The sequence below is a fragment of the Hylobates moloch genome, unplaced genomic scaffold (genome assembly GCF_009828535.3).
Source record: "Hylobates moloch isolate HMO894 unplaced genomic scaffold, HMol_V3 SCAFFOLD_14, whole genome shotgun sequence".
In the NCBI taxonomy this organism is placed as follows: domain Eukaryota; kingdom Metazoa; phylum Chordata; class Mammalia; order Primates; family Hylobatidae; genus Hylobates; species Hylobates moloch.
The window spans coordinates 95,923,931-95,945,684 of record NW_026652289.1 but is presented as its reverse complement, the minus strand read 5'-3'; the positions used below and the strand labels follow the sequence as shown (position 1 = coordinate 95,945,684).

The 21,754-nt window shown below is 43.7% G+C and overlaps 1 protein-coding gene across 2 annotated transcripts in view; it reads right to left on the bottom strand.

The window, feature by feature from the left end:
* The window catches only part of TMOD2 (tropomodulin 2), a 57,065-nt gene extending 40,855 nt beyond the window's left edge, over nt 1–16,210 (bottom strand). For both annotated transcript variants that reach the window (XM_032174321.2, XM_058427485.1), the window contains exons 1-2: nt 16,079–16,210; nt 1,664–1,858 (exon numbers count right to left, since the gene is read on the bottom strand). In XM_032174321.2, coding sequence (XP_032030212.1) covers nt 1,664–1,789 — 126 coding nt within the window. In that variant the 5' untranslated portion in view covers nt 1,790–1,858; nt 16,079–16,210. The remainder of the gene's footprint in view (nt 1–1,663; nt 1,859–16,078) is intronic.
* Between the last annotated feature and the right edge of the window lie 5,544 nt (nt 16,211–21,754).

Sequence of the window (21,754 nt, the reverse complement as noted above, 5' to 3'; positions counted from 1 at the left end):
TACTTTGCTAGTTCCTCTTCTACCCCCACTCACTATGTGCTGGGGAAGCAGGAAGGATACCTATGCAGAATGTGCGTGTGAGCTGAGGGCTGGGGGCTCTGGGACGCCTCTGAGGCCCTACTTGTTATAATGTTCAGCGCTGAGAGGGGGCTCCCAATGAGCTCAAGCAGCGCATAAATGGCTAGAGCAGCCTCTGAGTCTTCTGAAGCTGCCTCCTAACACATGGAGGCAAAAGACCTCTTTCCTTGTAGATCATGCTTAGGTTTGGCTAGGGCTGCACCCAAGGTGCTCCCAGGCAGAAACATGAGACTCTAACAAGGAGCTGACATGGGGAACCCCTCTCCTGCAGAAGCAGCCAAGCTGATAAGTAAATACTATGACGATGTTAATGCCTGCTTGATAAAGCTTTCAGATTCCTTCCTTAAGTTAAAAAACAACAACAACAGAATATCTGTATTTTTAAAAGTAAATACCATATCTAAAGTATCTGACATATCAGAATACCATATAAATAATTTTGTTTTAGTTACATTTTCATTTATGGTAAAATCACTATTTTGGATGGCTCCAATTCTTTTTTTTTTTTTTTTTTACCATAATTGACTTTTTATTTAAAAAATTACACATAGCAATTTCCAGCATATCTTTTTTTATAAAAGTACTGCTAATTCTAAGTTTAAGATCATACCAGCAGGTCTGAAGAAGTGCTTGCCAATCAAACAATATAACAAGCGACTTAGCTTTTCAAGAACTCATAAAAACATTAGAAACTCCATTGAAATGAACTTGGTATCATGATTATAGTCAGTCTAATCTATTCATTGTTGTAAGTTCATCAAAGAGTTCACATTATTTGTGCATTTGAAAGAAATGAGATATTTTTAAAAATCTGCATTTGGGGCTGGGTGTGGTGGCTTAGGCCTATAATCCCAGTACTTTGGGAGGCTGAGGTGGGCAGATCACCTGAGATCAGGAATTCGAGACCAACATGGCCAACCTGGTGAAACACCGTCTCTACTAAAAATACAAAAATCAGCCAGGCATGGTGGCGTGTGTCTATAATTCCAGCTACTTGGGAGGCTGAGGCAGAAGAATCGCTTGAATCTGGGAGGCAGAGGTTGCAGTGAGCCGAGATATTGCCACTGCACTCCAGCCTGGGTGACAGAGTGAGACTGTCTCAAAAAAAAAAAAAAAAAAAAATCTGCATTTGGGGCTAAAAGTCTGGTTTAAATACCATCTCTGACACTTACCAGTGTGGAATCTTATATAAATTACCTCTCCATGTCTAGGGGTTAATAAAGTTTACCTCGAGGGCTTCTGTGCCCAGAGAAATATATGACTCAGAAAAAACTCAGTAAGATTTGCTCTCTTTTCCTCTTTCCTTCTTTTTCCCCTAAACCAGACTAGTCCTTTCTCAACCAATGGAAAATATTTCCCCCCATTTACAATGGGCTGGTTTTTGAGAAATACATTTGCTGTATCACACTGTAGTGGCTATGAGGTTCTCTATGAATTTGTAAACACAGGTGACCCAGAACCAATCGGAGGAAGAAAAGAAAATGTGCATTCAGAGCTAAGGGATTTCTACCATTGTCTAAGGACCAAGCCATGCCATTTATCCATACTATCATTAACCACTCTGCTTCAGTTCCATGTCACTAACCTCGGGATCTAGGTCATCTAGAACATTTTCCAACTGTTTCAGTTCCTCTTCTGAGAGTTTGCCAAGAAGCTCATCTTCATCAATGTTCTTGTATTTCTCCAGCTCTTTTTGAAAGGGGAGTGCCATGGCTTCTTATATGCCTTTCATATGGGCCATGCACATTTCAATGGTCCAGTTTCCTGAGACTTCAGAATACTGTTAATAAAAAAGAAACACAATAAAAAATAATCTCCATCCTGTAAACAGGACTTATTAACAGGAGACAGAAGTATGCCTCCAATGGAGCCTACTGTATTGAACGAATAATTCAACAAAAAGGTAATATTCCCTCCATTTGCAGAGCAACCTGACAGCTTACAAAGTGTTTTCCCATATTTCACTTATTTTGATCTTTACAACAATCCTGTGAGGAAGCCCATGCCGATATTATCATTCCCATTTTATAGATGACAGTTCTGAGGTGACAGTGGCCTACTGCCTTGCTCGAGGTCACAGAGCTGGGATGGGTGAGCCCCGCCTTCTGATTCCCAGCATAGTGGGTGCTTTTCCATTATACTACTCTGCCTTCCCTGGCTCTCCATAGAAAAACAGGGGAGAACAATGCACTAATTGTAAGGCAGTTGTAAGAAGCATACTTGTGTCTTTTCAGGGAGAGAGTGGTGTGAAGAATACAAAATGGGATTCACTCAGGAACGAGGGTTTGGAACGTCTGTGTGAGAAAGCATTATCCAGTAACTCCACTGCAATTAAACTAAGTGCGATTCTAAAATCCTGGCCACATGATCACTCTCTCTCTTTTTCTCCTTGCTTTGTTTTCCACTCTATTTCTAGTCCCATTTCCCTTTTGTTCTACCTATTCATTCTTTATACCCCCAGGCCGTTCTTCTCTCAACCTTTATTTTTTATACCATCTCACTTCTAAATTTTCACTCAAAATGCAATTTTTACTCAATCCCTTTCTCCTTGCAGAGGATTCTACAGATCTTCCTTTGAAAGATGATACTCATTCAGGAAACAGTAATGTACTCCACTGACTGTGTTTCTCCTTAGTATTACCACCAATCACATCTTTCAGGCCAATAAATATTTGTTATATACCTACTATTTGCCAGGCATAGTTCCAGCAAACAGAAATACAAAGATAAACAAGATATGCCCCCTTTCCCCAAGAAGATCACAGCTTAGTGAGACAGGCACACAAATAGCAATAATGGCATAAGTATTAGACGTAATGTATAAAGTAGGTTTAAAAACACATGAGGAGGCCGGGCACATTGGCTCATGCCTGTAATCCCAGCACTTTGGGAGGCCGAGGCAGGTGGATCACCTGAGGTCAGGAGTTTGACACCAGCCTGACCAATATGGTGAAACCCCATCTCTACTAAAAATACAAAAATTAGCTGGGTGCGGTTGGCATGTGCCTGTAGTCCCAGCCACTTGGGAGGCTGAGGCAGGAGAATTGCTTGAACCTGGGAGGCAGAGGTTGCAGTGCTGAGATGGCATCACTGCACTCCAGCCTGGGTGACAGAGTGAGACTCTGTCTCAAAAAAAAAAAATTATATTTATCAAAGTGCCCCCTCTCCCCAAGATCACAGCTTAGTGAGACTCTCACACAAACAGCAATAATGCCATAAGTATTAGACATAATGTTTAAAGTAGGTTTGAAAACACATGGGAAAATAATCACTGAGTAAGTGGGGGAAGTTTGAGGGGAAACTGAAAAAGAGGCTGTGTTTGAGCATTGAAGGAAGAGGTCATAAGGTGGATATGAATGGGCAAGTGTCATTCTAGGAAAAGGGAACAGCACAAAGGGGTGCAGGATAAGACAGTAAATGATATGCTGGTAGAGCAGGTGGCGTGGCTAGAGAGGGGGATTCATGGAGGAAAGGAGAGGAAGGAACTAAAGACGAGGATGGGACATCTGTGAAGGGCCTTCTTTCTGTGCCTTGCTAAGGGACCTGAACTTTATTCTGTTGGGAATGGCAAGCCACCGCAGCTTCTTAAAGTAGGGGAGTGATCTGAGCACGTCAATCTTTTTTTATGAGTTCAAATCATAAGAATGAAGAATGAGTTGGCATGGAACGAGACTGGCTGCAGGTGGGCCTCTTAAGGGCTATTAGAATAGTGTTCCCTTTCCTTTGTGAATTCAACTGCTCCCAATGTTCAGATTTGTGGTTTCTGTGTCGATACCCCTTTCACATGCAATGCAACGCTCTTTTCCATTAGCTCACCTTCTTATTTATTAATTTAGAGGTAGGGTCTCCCTCTGTTGCCCAGGCTGGAATGCAGTGGTACCATCTCGGCTCACTGCAACCTCCACCTCCTGGGCTCAAGTGATCCTCCCACCTCAACCTCTGGAGTAGCTGGGATGGCAAGTGTGCACCACCACGCCAGGGACTACAGGCATGTGCCACGATGCCTAGCTAATTTTTAATTTTTTTTTTTTTTTTAGAGATGAGGTCTCCCAGCCCTCCTTTTTTTTTTTTTTTAAAGCTTTAATAACTATATTCTAGTAAACAAACAAACAAAAATCCTACTAAAGTCAGAGAAACCAATTGGATCCTATACACTTTGTTCCGGTGCCAGCTACCACTAACCTACTGCACCACACAGGACAAGGATGGCATCTTCCAGGCCCTTATCCATCAAATGAATTGGTTGAACCACCCTACTTAATGGATTCTAAAATGCACACTTTGCCACATTTAACATTCTGAAATTGAGATGTGTCTTAGAATTGATGGTGTCCTACAATTACTGTTGTCCCAGCAGTAGTAAAAATGTACTTGTCATTGCTTGTATATACCTAAATATCAAAAGCACCAGCTTCAAAACTAGCAGAGTGGATGTAAAGGACTTGGAAGGAAATCCCAGGGACCACTGTGGAATACTCTTTTAAAATTTAGAAAGCAGACAATCGTGGCGAGGTGACAATGCAGGTATGTTTAGCAGCACTCCCAAAGAGAGGTCCAGATTAGGATAGTTCCACATAATCACAGAGTGAGTTTAAGTGCCCAGTTCAATGGCTTTTAGTTTTAGTTTTGTTTTTTTACAGATTTTTTAAATTACCACTCGATGGCACAGAGGAAATTATTATGCGGAAAAGAACTAGATATGGATAAGTAAAATAGTGATCTAAAATGTCGGACTCTGACTGTGAAGTTTTAAGAATATCAACTAATGAATGCATTTCACTTACATTTCCCCTTTTTATGTACGCACAGGAAAGAGATATGATTTTAAAAATCCATGTATATTCATAGCACATTTATTTGTAATTGCCAAAAATTGAAAACAATCTGAATGATAGTAAATGAATAAAAGACAAATTGTGACCAGGTGCAGTGGCTCACGCCTGTAGTCCCAATGCCTTGGGAGGCTGAGGCAGGAGGATTTCTTGAGCCCAGGAATTTGAGACCAGCCTGGGCAACACAGTGAGACCCCATTTGTACAATTTTTTTTTTTAATTAGCTGGGCATGGTGGCACATGACTGTAGTCCCAGTTATTCGGGAGGTTGGGGTGGGAGAATTGCTTGAGCCAGGAGGTCGAGGCTGCAGTGAGCTATGATTGCACCACTGCACTCCAGCCTGGGCAACAGAGTACGATCCTGTCCCTAAATAAATAAATAAAAATAAACAAATTGTCGTATATCCACATAATGGAATACTTCTCAGCAATAAAAGGGAATGAACTATTGACGTACATAAAAACATGGATGAACCTCAAAATAATTATAATGAGAGAAAAAAGACCAAAAAGAATGTATACTGCAGGATTCCATTTATCTAAAATTTTAGAACATGTGAACTAATTTATATGACAGAAAGAAATCAGAGTTGCTTAGGCATGGGAGAGAGGTGGGAGGGGCTGATGAGAGGAATGACATAGGGGCATGGGGAACCTTCTGGGGATGTTGCATATGTTTACTACCTTGATTGTGGTGATGGCTTCACACACACATGCATATGTCAAACCTTATCAAACTGTACACTTGAAATATGTGCACTTTATTGTATGCCATTTACACTTCAGTAAAAAAGATTTCAAAAAACCTATGTGGAAGTCGAAAACAGCTCTTTCGATAAAGTAAAAATTATTATTATTTTCTGAGACACGGTCTCACTCTGTTGCCCAGGCTTGAGTTCAGTTGTGTGTCATTACAACTCATTGCAGCCTTGACCTCTTGGGCTTCAGCGATTCTCCCACATCAGTCTCCTGAGTAGCTAGGACTACAGGTGTGCACCACCATGCCTGGCTATTTTTTTTTTTTTTTTTTTTTGAAGATACAGGATCTCACTATGTTGTCCAGGCTGGTCTCCAACTCCTGTGTTCAAACGATCCTCCCAGCTTGGCCTACCGAAGTGCCAGAATTACAGGTATGAGCCACTGTGCCCAGCCAAAAATTTGTATTTTTTTTTTTTTTTTTGAGATGGAGTCACACTCTCAACCCAGGCTGGAGTGCAGTGGCGCAATCTTGGCTCACTGCAAGCTCTGCCTCCTGGGTTCATGACATTTTCCTGCCTCAGCCTCCCGAGTAGCTGGGTCTACAGGTGCATGTCACCACGCCCAGTTAATTAAATTTTTTTTTCTTTTTTGCAGAGATGAGGTCTTACTATATTGCCCAGGCTGGTCTTGAATTCCTGGGCTCAAGCAATCCTCCTGCCTCAGCCTCCCAAAGTACTGGAATTACAGGCATGAGCCACAGTGCCCAGCCTCTATTTGGACTTCCATTGCTGGATTCTGTAACTAAACCTAAACTCCCAATTTTTCTCTAAAACAGAGTTGTTGTCTAGATTAATCTACCAGTTGGACACTCCCAACACTCAGACCAGCTTCAGATTCTCCCACTTTTTTCTGAGTCCAGCCGGTCAGCACCTCCTGCAGGTCCTTATTGCACAACATTTTTCACACCACCCCTTCTTTTCACTCTTGTTTCAGCCTTTTGTTCCTTCATGCCTGGACTACTCTGATTGCATCTTGAAAGATTTCTGTTTTTCCCTGTAAGCTACCCAGAACACTATAATTGGATCATTTTTTTCAACACTGCTAACAAGCCACTTCCCTGGTTAAGAACTTACAACGGCTCCCTCTTGTCTACAGAATGAAATCCAGACAACCTAGCTCCAAAGCTCCTATGATTTGGCTTTAACCTGCACTTCCTGTTTTCTCTCTCATTACTTTCCTGGGGAGCCCACTTCAGCTAAAATGGCTTATTTGCTCTCTGTGGTAGGCAGAATCATGGCCACCTAAGTATGTCCTCCTCCTATTCCTCACATCTATATGTTACTTCACATGGCAAAACAAATGAGTTGTGATTAGATTAAGTATTAAGGATTTTCTTCTTTTTTTGAGACAGAGTTTTGCTCTTGTTGCCCAGGCTGGAGTGCAATGGCACGACCTCGGTTCACTGCAACCTCCGCCTCCCTGGTTCAAGCAATTCTCCTGCCTCAGCCTCCAGAGTAGCTGTGATTACAGGCATGTACCACCACACCCAGCTAATTTTTTGTATTTTTAGTAGAGATGGGGTTTCACCATGTTGCCCAGGCTCATCTTGGGCACCTGATCTCAAGTGATCCACCCACCTCGGCCTCCCAAAGTGCTGGGATTACAGGCGTGAGCCACTACGCCCAGCCCAGATTAAAGATTTAAAAATAGAAAGACATTTTGGATGATCTGGGTGTGCCAATGTAAGCCAAAGGACTCTTAAAAGCTGGAAGAGGAAGGCAGAAGAGTCAGTGTCATGCAATTTTTTTGCTTTGAAGATGGTGGAAGGGGCCATGAGCCAAGGGATGTGGGCAGCCTCTGGAGGGTGGGAAGGGCAAGGACAAGGATTCTTCCCTAGGGCCTTCAGAAAGGAATACAGTCCTGTGACACCTTGATTTTAGCCCAGTGACATGTGTTTCAGACTTCTAATTTCCACAACAATAAGAATAAATTTGTATTGTTTGAAGCCACTGGATTTATGCTAATTTGTTACAGCAGCAATAGGGAATGAACACACCCTCTTACCAAAATACTTCCATTTTCCAGGATGATTGTTCTGGCTATCTTCTGTTTGCCCCTCCACATCCACTCCCCTGCTGCTCTGTGCTCCAGGAAGACGATCTATTTAGACTGTATCAATGGGTTCCCTTCTTATCTGGCTTCTGTTTGGCCCACAGGGGGCACTAGCAGGAAACTGGAGAGCAGGGGAGGGGGAGGTTGGGTCCAGAAGGTCACATCTCCCAAGAGGCAGCCCTCTCGATACAGCTGCCTGCCCCTGGCTGGCCTCAGGCCTTGGGTGGTAAGGGGTCCTTGTGCAGCTGGTGCCAGAGTTCTGCCTTGTTGGATTCCCTAAATCCTCCCCCCATCTTTGTAAATAGCCTCTTTATTAAATTTTTCTCGAGTTACTCAGTTTGAGTGTATCCCCTGTTTCTTGTTGGGATGCTGGCTGATATAATAATATTACTTGGAATGCTGTTCTCTATTCTCATGGCCTATCTATGCGCTCTGCTCTTGAGACCTGGCTCAGATCCCAGTTCTGCAGGACCACAGAATGTCAGAGCTGAGAGAGGCCTTAAAGATTGCCCAATCCAGCAACATAGATGGTTTTTCTCCTATTTCTCTGACCATTTCTTTTTGGTCTCTTTTAGCAATTCTTCTTCCTCCACCTTAAATACTGGCATTCTTCAAGATCTCATCTTATAAATTCTTCTACTTCCACACTACATATTCTCTCTGAAGGAACTCATCTGCCTCCAAAATTTTAATTATAATATATATCCAGGAGACTCCAAAATCTGTATCTTCATCCTAGACTTTGTTCCTGAGGGTTAGGCCCCTATATTTCCATCTGCCTAATCCACATCTCTCTGTGGCTGCCTCAGACACCTCGAATATGTCAGAAGTGCTCTCATCATCTTTCCTCCTCCAGAATCCCCCATTTCAGGAAACTGGCCGAAAAACCAGGGAGCCATCCTTGACATCTTCTCTCCCTTGTCTCTTTTCCAGCCATCAATCACCAAATCCTGTCCTTACCTAAATGTGTTGAGAATCCACCTACTTCACTCATCTGCATTGCCCACATTCAGCCTTATCCCCCTCTGATCCATTTGCCATACAAATGGCCAAAGTGAGCACAGAGTTAAACAACTCTTCTCTAGTTACTTAAAATCCTCCAGTGGCTTCTGCTGCCTTGAGGATAAGATTCAAATTCAGTCTGTCTTCTGTCATCCTCATCAGCCTCATCCTGTGCTGCACTCCCCATCTCCTCCTGGCTCCAGCCTCCTGGCCCACTTCCAATGCCTGGATCATGCCTTATGTTGTTCTCTCTACTCAGAACACTCTCACACCACTCCCCTCTGGCTGACTGCTATCCTATTCATCCCCTGGTCTCATGCAAGCTTCACTTCTTCAGGGAAGCCTTGTTTGGATCTGGAGACAAGGTCTGGGTCACTCCCCATCTCCATGCTACCCCTTTAATCATATCTGTTCTTGGCTTTATTACAACTACTTGCTTTATCTCTATTTTCCTTGCTAATCTCTGTGAGGGAGGGGGATTTTATTCACTGATAAAATCCTGACTCCCAGCACAGTTCTTGATCTGAAGTAGGTATCCAATAAATACTGTGTAACAAATGTAATGTGAAAGAAATGAGTTCAAATGAACCCGCAGGTCCAGAGCTCATTCCACTCTATCCACTGCTTCCTCTCCCTGTGATGGAGCTTTCTGAGATCATCTAAGCCCACAGAAGTTGTTCCTTCCTCTAAATTTGTATGCCTACATCACCAATTTGATGTATCTTGCTATCTTTTCATGTATGTTGCATGTATGTTTCTCTCTCCAGCTACACTACGAACTCCCAGAAGACAAGTGCCATGTCATACTTCAGTAGGAAAATACATTAATTAACTAAAAGAACATGTTAATACTATGTAACATAGCTGTTAAAACAAATTGCCTATGTTGTATCAATGTACCGGGGGTCTCAAAGTCAGAGGAGAAAAAAAAACCTTGCATCCTCCTGGAGCACAACTTTGATTTGAAGATTTGGGGAAAAGATAGTTATTATTATTATTAGAAATAGGGTCTCATTCTGTTCCCCAGGCTGGAGTGCAATGGTGTGATCATAGCTCACTGCAGCCTTGTACTCCTGAGCTTAAGTGAACCTCTTGCCTCAATAGTCCCCCCACCTCCCTTGACCCCAGCTGAGACTACAGGTGTGTGCCACTATACTCAGCTAGTTTTTAAATATTTTGTAGAGATAGGGTCTCGCTACATTGCCCAGGCTGTATTTTTTAAAAACAAATATAGAAATACTGTGGAGGAGAATGCAGCATTCTCATAGCTTTTAAAGTCAAATCAAAGCTTTTCCAGCTCATGGCTGGTCTGCTTTTGCCCCCACCAAGGCTGCCCAAGGGCTCCCATTTGTCTTCCCTTCCTGTTAGCAATGCTGCAGTGGGAAGTCAGCAAAGCACTGCTACAGCCTCCCCTCCAGCGGTGTGTTTGTCCCATGGCAAGCATTTAACAGGCAATACGATGCTAATGTACACGCTGGAGTGAAGCAAATGCCTAACAAGGCTTCCAGGAGTCCCGGTGGGCAAGCACAGGAGCCAGTTAGGAAAATGGAAAATAGGATTAAAGACTTGAGCTGATGGAAGCATGACTTGGGTCCTTAAATAACTCTTCCTATTATCCAAATATACAAGCCTTGGGAAGGAAAATAAGGAGTATGGCTTTTTTTTTTTTTTTTTTTTTTTTTTTTTGAGACGGAGTCTCTCTCTGTCGCCCAGGCTGGAATGCAGTGGTGCGATCTCCGCTCACTGCAAGCTCTGCCTCCCGGGTTCACGCCATTCTCCTGCCTCAGCCTCCCAAGTAGAGTAGCTGGGACTACAGGCGCCCGCCACCACGCCCGGCTAATTTTTGTATTTTTAGTAGAGACGGGGTTTCACCATGTTGGCCAGGCTGGTCTCGAGCTCCTGATCACAGGTGATCCACCCGCCTTGGCCTCCCAAAGTGTGGGATTACAGGCGTGAGCCACCACGCTCAGCCCTCTTTATTCTTTTTAATATATCTTCAATATTTCATAATTTTAAACAATTAGTACACCGATTTTTACCAGATCCAAATCCGCATTTTCTAAAACTAGTAAATTAGAACACAATCTGCATATCAGTGTATCCTCCAACAAAACATGAATTGATCCTAGATATTTAATTCATTTCTGGCTGCTGGGCAAATATAACAGCAATGGCCTGTTTTGTAATGTAGCTATTTGAAGATGGGCCAGTTAAGTTTGTTTTATTTTAAAGCAACTAAAAGGCTTCTACATATTCTGGGAAATACTTGCAGAGGATGAAGGACAGAATGAAGCGGGATAAGGAGAAGTCTCAGTCAGAAATATGGTACGGCAATGGGAAGGAACAAGCTGAAAGAGTAAAGAGGAGCAGATATTACTAGAATGCAGAGCTCGTATTTCCCAATCTTACAACACAAACTTGCCAAAGCATAAATCACACTTGAAAAACAAGGTGCCCACTAGGGACTGCTCCCGTCTAAGGTTAGAACAACACAGAAGACTAAAAGCACGGGCCTTGGAGTTAACCAACCCAAGGTCTGATGGTGCAGATATGTGTGCAGTGACAACCTCTCCAAACCTCTGTTCCTTCCTCAGTAAAACATGCAAAGAACAGTGCTTATCTCAGAAGGCTGAGGTGACACTTAAGGTGACCATGTATGTATTAGGCACAGTGTCTAGCAAGCGCAAACCCTCAGTCAAATCTATTTTTCTTTCGTCCTTGGTTGTGGAATAATCTCGTTTTTTGGGTGTTCTTTTCCTCTGTTTTCCCCATCAAGATCTGCTGAATATAAAGAGGCAGAACCTGTAAGAGCTGCAGGTCAGCGTTGCCAGGTGTAGAAAGCCACCATAGTGTAAGCTGGCCAAGCTACGAGATAGATTTCCACCTGGGCAGGAAGTGGTCAAAAAGCCAAAAAGTCTTGCTGTCTGCCCAGCCTGCCTCTTGGTTTCTAATTCTCATGGCGGGTCCTATTTCCCGCTGTTGCCTTGTCCCTGTGCTTGGCCTTCTTTTCTGTTTTTAGAGGAGTTCCTGTTGCTTGACCTCTATTTGTCTCCTTGCCTTCCACTTGGAGATCTGTGCCTTTCTGGTTTTTAACTGCCTGTTGCTTTTAACCATGTCCTTCCTCTTGCCTTTGGGAACTTACGGGCTTCTTCTAACTTCCTGATTGGCACCGGGTTTCCTGCTTTTTGTCTTTTGATTCATATGCCCTCCTTTCTTCTGCTTGCTTATGAGGTCTTTGACTCACTCATCTTGTCTCTTTCTTTGGCATTTTATACCAGCTAGGTTTTGATCCAGGCTTTGTAATGACTTATGGATGCTGTGCGCACCCTGACTTGTGAGTGCTTACCTAGATGATGCGCAAAACATTTAACAACTGGTATAGAATGGACACTGCCCAATCAGAATGGTTGTTTATCAACAATGAGGACAGTTGTCCCCATGCACACTGCTTGAATAGCAGCCCAGCTCACTGTACTCCACACTCCTCTAACCACTCTGACGAGGGACCTCCTGGTCCTTTCTTAGGGCTTGTGCCCCAGCTTGTCTCCTTTCTCCTCATGTCCAGGCTTGGCATGGCTGGCCTTGGGCCCTGTTTCGTGAGCTCCTGCCACTCACAGTCCTGGAGCTGACCTTCTCATCCCCATCCTACCTAGCTGTCACCAAGAGAACCCAGGAACACCGACACATGTGAAAGAGGTAATTAGCGGGGCAGCCTTGATGCCAAAACAGGATGGCAAATCATAAAAGCAGAAATAGCAAGAAATCACAGCTTTAAGGAAGGCTGTGCTGAAACATAAGACCAAGGCCAAGGAACTCAAAAAGGCTTTGGGAGGAAAGGTGGCTATCTCAGTCCATGGAAGAGCCATAGCAGAAGAGCGCATCTCATATTACACAACCACGAAGCCTTAAAGTTACGTAGAATTGACTTTTTGGTGTGCTGAAAATAAAAATGGTTCATAGTATACAACAAAGGACTAAGCAAAGGACTACAACAAAGGACTAGGAAGAAAGTTGGGAAATTTAGGATGAAAAAGTAGACTGGGGTCAAATTGTTATGATCCATTAAAACCAGAAACTGAAATTTGAATTCTAATCTGTAGGTAATGTGAAGCACAAATACTTACAACTTACACATTTAATCATATGTCCTGACCTTTCACTCAAAAATGCATTAAAGGCAGTTTCTCAAAGGTGGTTCCATGTAACGATAGCCCCTCAAGATATTTTTCATTTTTTATTTTTGCACACAGTTTGGGAAACATTACATATCACATCCTATGGACATTCCCACCCCATTTACATTAACCCATGAAAGGCTCTGTAAAGTCAAGAATAAACCAACTTGTCCAGCTTTGTTTAGTGTTTTCCACATCTGGCTAGGCAATTTCTTTTTCTTGTAACCCATTAACATTCTATGTATTTTGGGGAATACTGACTGAGAGATTCACAGGTACACACAGACATTCATGCAAGTAAATATGTATACTTTAAATTAGTATTTTCATGTATACATAAACACATACAATCCAGGTAAAGCAAAAATATCTTTGCAGCAAGGGATTCCGTGTCAGAGATTAAGTGTTGTAAGAGTTGATTCTGTTTCGTGGTCTGGTAACAGGAAGTCTCTTCTGCACATGCCTTCTATGAACCCCTTTGAACCACTTAAAATCTATAAGGAAAACATTTGATTCTATATGATTTACACACAAGGGAATGAGAGGAAGCCCCAAAACTTCTGTCCTATCACAAAGCTAAATCATTTTCCCCCCAACATTTCCCTAACCCAAAACAAAATGAACCACTGCCTGCGTTCTCAAACTTCCTTACACACTGACACAGATCTCGGACATAGAGAGGAAAGGGACAGCACTTTCGGGATGGTTCTTGGGTAGGGCTAGCATTTCTTAGGTATGGGGAATTACTAATACTTTGAAGTTGAAGCTAGAGGATGGGGTATCTTAAGCATAAATGATTGAGAGTAGCCAAGATAAACCAAAAATGGGAACACCACCCCCCACACACACACACACACACACACACACTCACACCTCCAATAGGTGATTTCAATTTGGGAAGGTGAAGCCAAGAAATTCCCCACAGATTCACTGCAGCTGTTTGTCACGAACCACCCCGTCTTCTACAACACTTTCTCTTCATTTACTTATTTATTTTATTGACTTCCCCCATTTCTTAAAGTTCAAATCTATAGAAAAGTTAAAAGAATAGTACAATAAACATTTGTTTTCTTCTTGATTCACCAACCGTCATCATTCTGCCACATTTGCTATGTTCCTGAACTTGTTCTGCTACCCCTGTACTTTTTTTTTTTTTCTGACACAGCTGAAAGTTGCAGATGTCATGACACTTCACCTCCAATATCCACATCTCCAAAGAATAGGGATTGTCTGGTCTATGTAACCACAAGAATGAACCATTATTGCACCTAAGAAAATTAACACCAATTCCGTAATATCATGTAACATGCAATCCATATTCAAACATCCCCATCTATCTCCAAATTGTCTTTTATAGCTTTTTTTTTTCTCATCTAGGATTCAAAGTTCACACATCCCAATTCACTGTTGTATCACTTGAGTATTTTAACTTACAATAGTTGCTCCCATTTGCTCTGCCCCATCCCCAAGTCTTTTTGGAGGAACACTACAGAGGTGAAATTATGCCTCTTTATTGCTTCACAGCGGGAGACTCACAGTAGATGCTGCTAAACTTGGTCATTTGGTTCCAGTGGTGACCTCCTAATTTCTCCACTGTAAGGACAAATTTTCCCAGAGTAACCTGTGGGGAGATACTTCAAAATAATATGAAAATCCTATTCCCCAACCACCTTTCACTCAAAGGTTTTGGACCAGTTGGTAAGTCCTTTTCTTATTCAACTGTTATGTTAGGTTTGCAGAGCGCCGAGTTCCTGATTCTCTCATTCCTTCTATTGTGTATTTCTTTTTCAAACAATGATCCATCAGTACGCATCTTCTCTTTTCTGTGTATATACATTCCGGTTACTTCTTGCTGGGGCTTCCACCCCGACCTCCATGCTGACCACATTTGACTACTCATGCCCAGCCCTAGGGAGCCACTAATCCTTTATCTGCTGATCCTATCACTTCACCTTCAGCAAATTAAAGGCAAAAACAAACCCCATCATTTTGTTGCTCACCAATGTACAGTACCTTACAAAAATTAAAATGATTGCAATGCGTATTTATTGGATTAGACTGAAGAGAGTAGATAGAGAAAATCAGTTTTATCTTAAAAAAAAATCAGATTGCTGAAGCTCTGAAAAATCTTTCCTCCTCACTAGGGCAGAGGCGCTTGTTGTCACAATTCGGCTTTTTGTAGTGCTGTTAAACAGAAACACTCTCATCTTTTCAGTTCCCTGAGAGGGGAAAATCTTGGAAGAACAGAGGTTTACAAATCATTTAGCCCAAACGCCCCTTTAAATGCAGAGGCCCAGAGAGGTGGAGGGACTTGCTCAGGTCCCTCAGCTCCTGAAAGGTCGAGCTAAGAGGAGAACCTGGTTTTTAAAACACCTCCCCCGATCTTCTTTTCATTCCCGTCCTAAATGCCTCGTGATTCAGATATGTAATGGGCACAGACGCAGCTGCAGCAAGCACGGCCTCCTTCACTGCTATTTTGCATTGTGATGGCATCACCTTCCTACCTCTGAATACTCTAAAAATTCCCACTAGGAGCCTTTTATTACTGTTTTAAAAATCCACCTTCATTTCCGCAGGTCAACAGGGAAAATTTAGGAAGCCTCAAGGGAGCACATACTACCATTACTTTAACCAGAAAAGTAATAACAATAATAATAAGGTTCTCGAGGATCCGCACGAGGCCGCTTTCTGGGAGGCTGAAACGCCCTGCGAGTGACAGCTCCAGCGACCTCAGGAAAGACGCCGGCCAGTCCACCCCTCCCCATCGCCTGCGGAACGAAGCAGGGAGATGCATACCACTCCAGGAGCTCATCGAACATGCACAGCAAGGGGAAAAGTGGGGGAACAAAGCCCGGAGTGGAAGACCACAGCCCCGCAGCCCGGGAGGACAGGAGACCGCGCCCTCCCCGCTGCGGCCCAGCGGGCTGCAGAGGCTGCGGCACCGCAGTGCGGGGCGCAGGACCCACACCCCGGCGGGCGCCTCCCGCCCTGGCGCAGCGCCTGGTCTCTCGGCGCAGCCGACCGGGCCGGGAGGCGAGAGGTGGCCCGGCTCTGCGCGCCCGCCTGGCCGAGCGCCCATGTCGCGGAGCATCCTCCCGCGGGCAGGGAGGGCACGGCGGCCACCGCGCTGCAGACACCGGCTGGCCAGAGCAGGCCCCACCCGCCCCCCGGCGCGCTCACCAGTCCGTGCGCTCATCCCGGAGCCGGCTGTGCTGGCCGTCAGTCCGTCAGCCCCGGTGGAGCGGGGCCGGGAGAGCAGGGGCGGCGCCGCGGCCGGGGCGAGCGCGGCGATCAACAGGCGGCTCCCGGCCGGGCGCGGCGCCGGGGCGCGCGGCTGCAGCGGAGCAGGCTGGGAAGCGTAGTTCCCGGCTGCGCCTCGCCGCGGCCCCGCAGTCCCCCAGCCCCGCCCTTCCCCGACAGGTGTCCCCTCCCGGAATCGGGGTCTGAACCCCGCCACAGCTCTGCAGGGGAGGAAGCACCTGGGTCGTGGGGACGCCTGGGCAGGCTGTTTGGAGACGCTCGGGGCTCCGGAGAGCGTGGGTGGCAAAGGCTTTCAAGCTTGTGATGAGCGTTCCTGTGAGCGAGCATCCTGACACGGAAGCCGCGTTGAGAGCGGTCTCAGGTACAGACCCCGCCCGCCCCAGGTTTTCCTGGCTGGGCGCAGGCGTGGGAGGAGAGAGTAGTTGGGTTGGCAGCCTAGGGAGGGAGAGAGGTAAGCGAGGTGGAGGTTAGCAAGGCTCTAGGGTGATGGCGTGAGGGGCTGGAGAGCCCAAGCGCAGTGGTGGCTTCACTGAGGTGAGACCGGACGACTTAGCCTGTCTGAGCCTTCGCGTCCTCATCTGTAAAACAGGCTTCAAGCTTGAAAAAGTGTTGTGAGGATTAAGCGACCCATAGCACTTAGGGTCTGGCACTTAGTGCATACTCAGTGAAAGTTCCTTCCTTGGGGGTTCCAAGGGAGTTCTTGGGCCGGGAAAGTCCTATATGTCGTGCTAACCTAAAGACAGTTGGACCTCGTTGGGCTGGGTAAATGTTAAAATCCACTGGGTTTGTTAGTCGTTGAGCCCGTTCACTTCATCCCTGAATATACCCTGAGATGTTCTCTCTGCCAGGTTCTTGAGAGCTCCAAAGATAGAGAAAATAAAGTCAAGTTTCTGAAGCATGACAGTAGAGTGGGGTGACATAGGACAAAGACCAACATTATGAAAATACATGGCATCTAGATTTACCTTCCAGAGGCCTTTTCTTATTAGATGTGATCTCTCTCTCCTTCTTGAACTTTTGCAGCGTATTTTGAGCATGACCTTTGCTTATGGGACTTATCTTGACAGTCTAAGGTTCGTTGAGTTTTGCAAGTTGCTGCTATGCAGTGTTTCACGTGATGGTGGGATTTGCATTCAGAGACGTGGTGGAGGAAAATGAACCAAAGGGATGGATGCAGCACGGCTGGTGTAATCTCTATATGAAATTTTAGGCAAAATGTGAAAAGAGGTGAAACAGCTTTACAGTCTGTCTGGCACGAGGTGTGGCCAAAAAAAAAGTGCTGGAGAGGAAATTCCATATCTGAAAATGATAACACTGGTTTGCATTTATGAAAATACTTTCCTGTTCGTCTTCTCACTTGATTTTTACAAGAACCCTTGTGAGACAGGCCGAGTGAGGGTATTTTTCCCCAATGATAGTTAATAAGAGGCACAGAGAGGTGATATGACTTATTCAAGGTCATAGGGGTGGTCAGTAAGCCTGTCTTCTCTCCTTCCACTGTGCGCAACCCCAGCACTGTCTCCCCTTTGCACATTTCAAAATAGGGCCATACCTTCCCCAGCAGATGGGTTGAACCAGAAACTAAAGTTAATCCTCTAAAACTCTGGGAACTAGCATGATGAACACTGGCACGCAGTGGCTGCTGACTGAGAGACCAGTGTCGTTTCTATGATCAATTGTGGTAATGGACTATACCCTGGGCCTTCCGTCAGAATGGCAAATCTGAGCCAGAAAGAGTTAAATGAAATAGGGGTGTGACCAAATTACTTTAAGTCATGTTCCCAAGTTTTCCTGTACATTTGTTATTCCGAATGTCCTGTGTAACCAACAGGATGCCTTTGACTTTTTTGTTGTACATTTGTTACAGTCATAGCCTTCTGTTAAATAAGAACAGGGCTGCTTACGGATCGAGCCAGCGGTTTTCCCAGAGAAAGCTGATAGTAGGCATATGCTGAAAATAATAAAGCAATCTCATTCATATTGGAAGAAAGAGTAGCAAAGGTGCTCAGTAGTGTACAGTATTTCTCTTTGGTTTCCTGTGATTCCTCATGAGGAAAATGGCTGCATGTGATAAAACGAATAGAGTATTACTTCAGAAACCAGCCATGCAAGGAAGCAGACAGGGGAATGATTTAAGTTAAAGTCATATTTGGCAGTCGAAGCAGAGATACAAGAGCTATCCTACAGCCCCAGAGCCATGCTCCAGGAGGATGCTGACACCAAAATAAAGTGAGTTGTGAAAAGAAACTTCTGATCAGTCTCTGTCTGTATCATGAGTGTTGGAAGCTGGAAGGTGTTAATGGATGAGTGAGGGAAGTAGAACATTTAACCTAATGTTAAAACTTAACGGAAAGATATTACCAGTTCCAGTCTGTCTAGCTCTTTAAATCTAATGCCTATGTCTCATCTTAAGGGAGAAAGGATGTCAATATGCCTGTGACTTATCAGTTGAAACCCATTATCATTTCTGGACCATATCTTGTAAGTTTAACTTTTCTACTTGCTTTTTAGACGATGAAATTGAAACAGAACTCCTGGAGCTGGAAGGGACCTTATATATCATCTTGTGTAGCCATTTCTTCCTGTAAATGAGGAAGCTGATGTATTGACTGTAATTGTCAAATGACAGAAACGAAAAAAGTTCAACGTGGCAGTTATAATGAAGTATTTTAATTATTCACAGTGGAATATGTAGCATACCTCATTAGGAACAGGTAGTAGATACTGTTGGTTGTCTATTCAACATTCAGTCCACCCTCTTCTTCTTCTTTATAGAAGCCTGTATGGGTGTTTACACATTAGGAAAGGTGACCCTATTAGCCTCTGAGAAGTACACTCTCAAATCTATCATAGACAAGAGGAATAGAATCCTCTTAACTGGCCTCTGAGAGTTTAGGAGTGAGCATGTGACCCAGTTCTGGCCATTGTAAAGAGATACAATGAATCTGGGTCGGCCATGTTGCTGTTGAGTCAGTCATCAAACAGCCCCAGTGCTGCCCTTCTTCTGGATTTCTTGTTATATGAGATAATAAATAACCTATTGTTGAGTCAATTTGAGATGGAGTTTTCTGTTACTGGAAGCTGAAAGCATCCTAAGTGTTAAAGATGAAATATGAAAGTACATTCTTTGGATGGACTGAAAGACTGCTTCCTAGAGTTGATTAAAAACAACCAGCACAAACCACAGGCAATGGGATGGGATACTATCATATAACAGATAACAACATGGGTTTTAACATCAGAGAGTTTGAACCCAGATATTTACTGGCACATTGACTATGGCCAAGTTTCTGTAACCTCTCTTAGAAAGCCTCATTTTCTTCATCTTTTTCTTTTTTTTTTTTTTGAGACGGAGTCTTGTTCTGTCACCAGGCTGGAGTGCAGTGGTGCGATCTTGGCTCACTGCAACCTCTGCCTCCTGGGTTCAAGCGATTCCCCTGCCTCAGCCTCCTGAGAAGCTGGGACTACAGGCGCTGCCACCACACCCGGCTAATTCTTTGTATTTTAGTACAGACGGGGTTTCACCATGTTGACTAGGGTGGCCTCGATCTCCTGACCTTGTGATCCACCTGCCTCGGCCTCCCAAAGTGCTGGGATCACAGGCGTGAGCCACCGTGCCCAGCCTTCTTCATCTCTTAAACTGAGGATAATAATACTTACCACACGGGGTTATTAGAAAGACTGAGATAATTTGTGTCAAGGATGCTTCAAAGGATATGGTGGATAGTAAGGACTAAAGGAGCAGTGACTGTGTTGATGAATTATGAATTAAATCGTATGTGTAGTATAATTGACAGCAAACATCTAAAAGCTAATTACTGTGTGATCATGATCATGTTAAATGATACCACAGTGATGCAATCAGCAAAATCCAAAATATGGGAAGCTCTACATGACAAACAACTGATTCTTCAATAAATAAATTGCAAGAAAAATAAAAGGAGAGAAAGCTTATAGATACACAGAAATTCAAGAGATAAATGACAAAATGTAATGTGTGATCTTAATTTGAGAAAGCAGCTGTTAAAAATTCACATTAATGAGACAATTGGGGAAAATGTGAACACAGAATATTTGATTATATTAAGGTCTATTAAAAAAAATAATAATAATTATTATTATTATTTTGAGACAGAGTTTGCTCTTGTTGCCCAGGCTGGAGTGCAATGGCGCGATCTCGGCTCACTGCAGCCTCCGCCCCCCCGGGTTCAAGTGATTCTCCTGCCTTAGCCTCCCAAGTAGCTGGGATTACAGGCATGCGCCACCACGCCTGGCTAATTTTGTATTTTTAGTAGAAATGGGTTTCCCCATGTTGGTCAGGCTGCTCTCAAACTCCTGACCTCAGGTGATCCACCCGCCTCGGCCTCCCAAAGTGCTGGGATTACAGTTTTGTTGTTGTTTTGAGACAGAGTCTTACTCTGTTGCCCAGGCTGGAGTGCAGTGGCGTGATCTCGGCTCACTGCAACCTCCGCCTCCCAGGTTCAAGCAATCCTCATGTCTCAGCTTCCCGAGTAGCTGAGACTACAGGCGTGTGCCACCAAGCCCGGCTAATTTTCCTATATATATATATATTTTTTAGTAGAGACAGGGTTTCACCATGTTGGCTAGGCTGGTCGCAAACACATGACCTCAAGTGATCTGCCTGCCTTGGCTTCCCAAAGGGTTGGGATTACAGGCATGAGCCACCGTGCCCAGACTGAGGTGTTATTTAAAAAAATTTTTGGATGTGATAACAGTATCATGATTATTTTTTTGAAGTGTCCTTACTTTTTGGAGTGATAAACTGATTATTTACAGAAGAAATAATATCAGGAGTTTACTTTAAAAATTATTCAGTGTGGGAGACGGGGTAGAGTGGTGGGGTGGGGTATAGATGAAATGATTGGCCACGAGTTGATAATGGTTGAAGCTGAGTGATGGAGCTTTATTAAACCATTATCTCTCTTTCTCTCTCTCTCTAGAAAGACATATTTCTCATATCATAAATTTCACCTTTTTAAAATGCACAGTTCAATGGTTTTTAGTATGTTCACAGAGTTGCGTAACTATCACCCAATCTATTATAACTTTAGAATGTTTTCAAAACTCCAGAAGAAACCTCATACATGTTAGCACTCATTCCTCATTCCCCCTACACACCCAGTCCCTGGCAATCACAAATTTATTTTTTGTCTTCTCTAGATTTGCTTATTCTGGACATTTCACGTAAATGGAATCATACAACATGTTGTCTTTTATGACTGGCTTCTTTCCCTAATTATAATGTTTTTAGGGTTCATCCATGTTGTAATACATATTAGTACTTTATTCTTTTTTATGGCCAAATAGAATTCATTGTACGGATAGATCACATTTTGTTTATCTGTTCATCAGTTGATGGACATTTAGACTGCTTCCACATTTTGGCTGTTATGAATAATGTTGCTATGCACACTCATATACAAATTTTTGTACAGATATGTTTTTATTTCTCTTGGGTATATACCTAGGAGTGCAATTACTGTGTCATATGGTAACTTTATATGAAGCATTTTGAGGGACCACCAAACTGTTTTCCAAAGTAGCTGCACCATTTTACATTCTAACCAGCAGTGG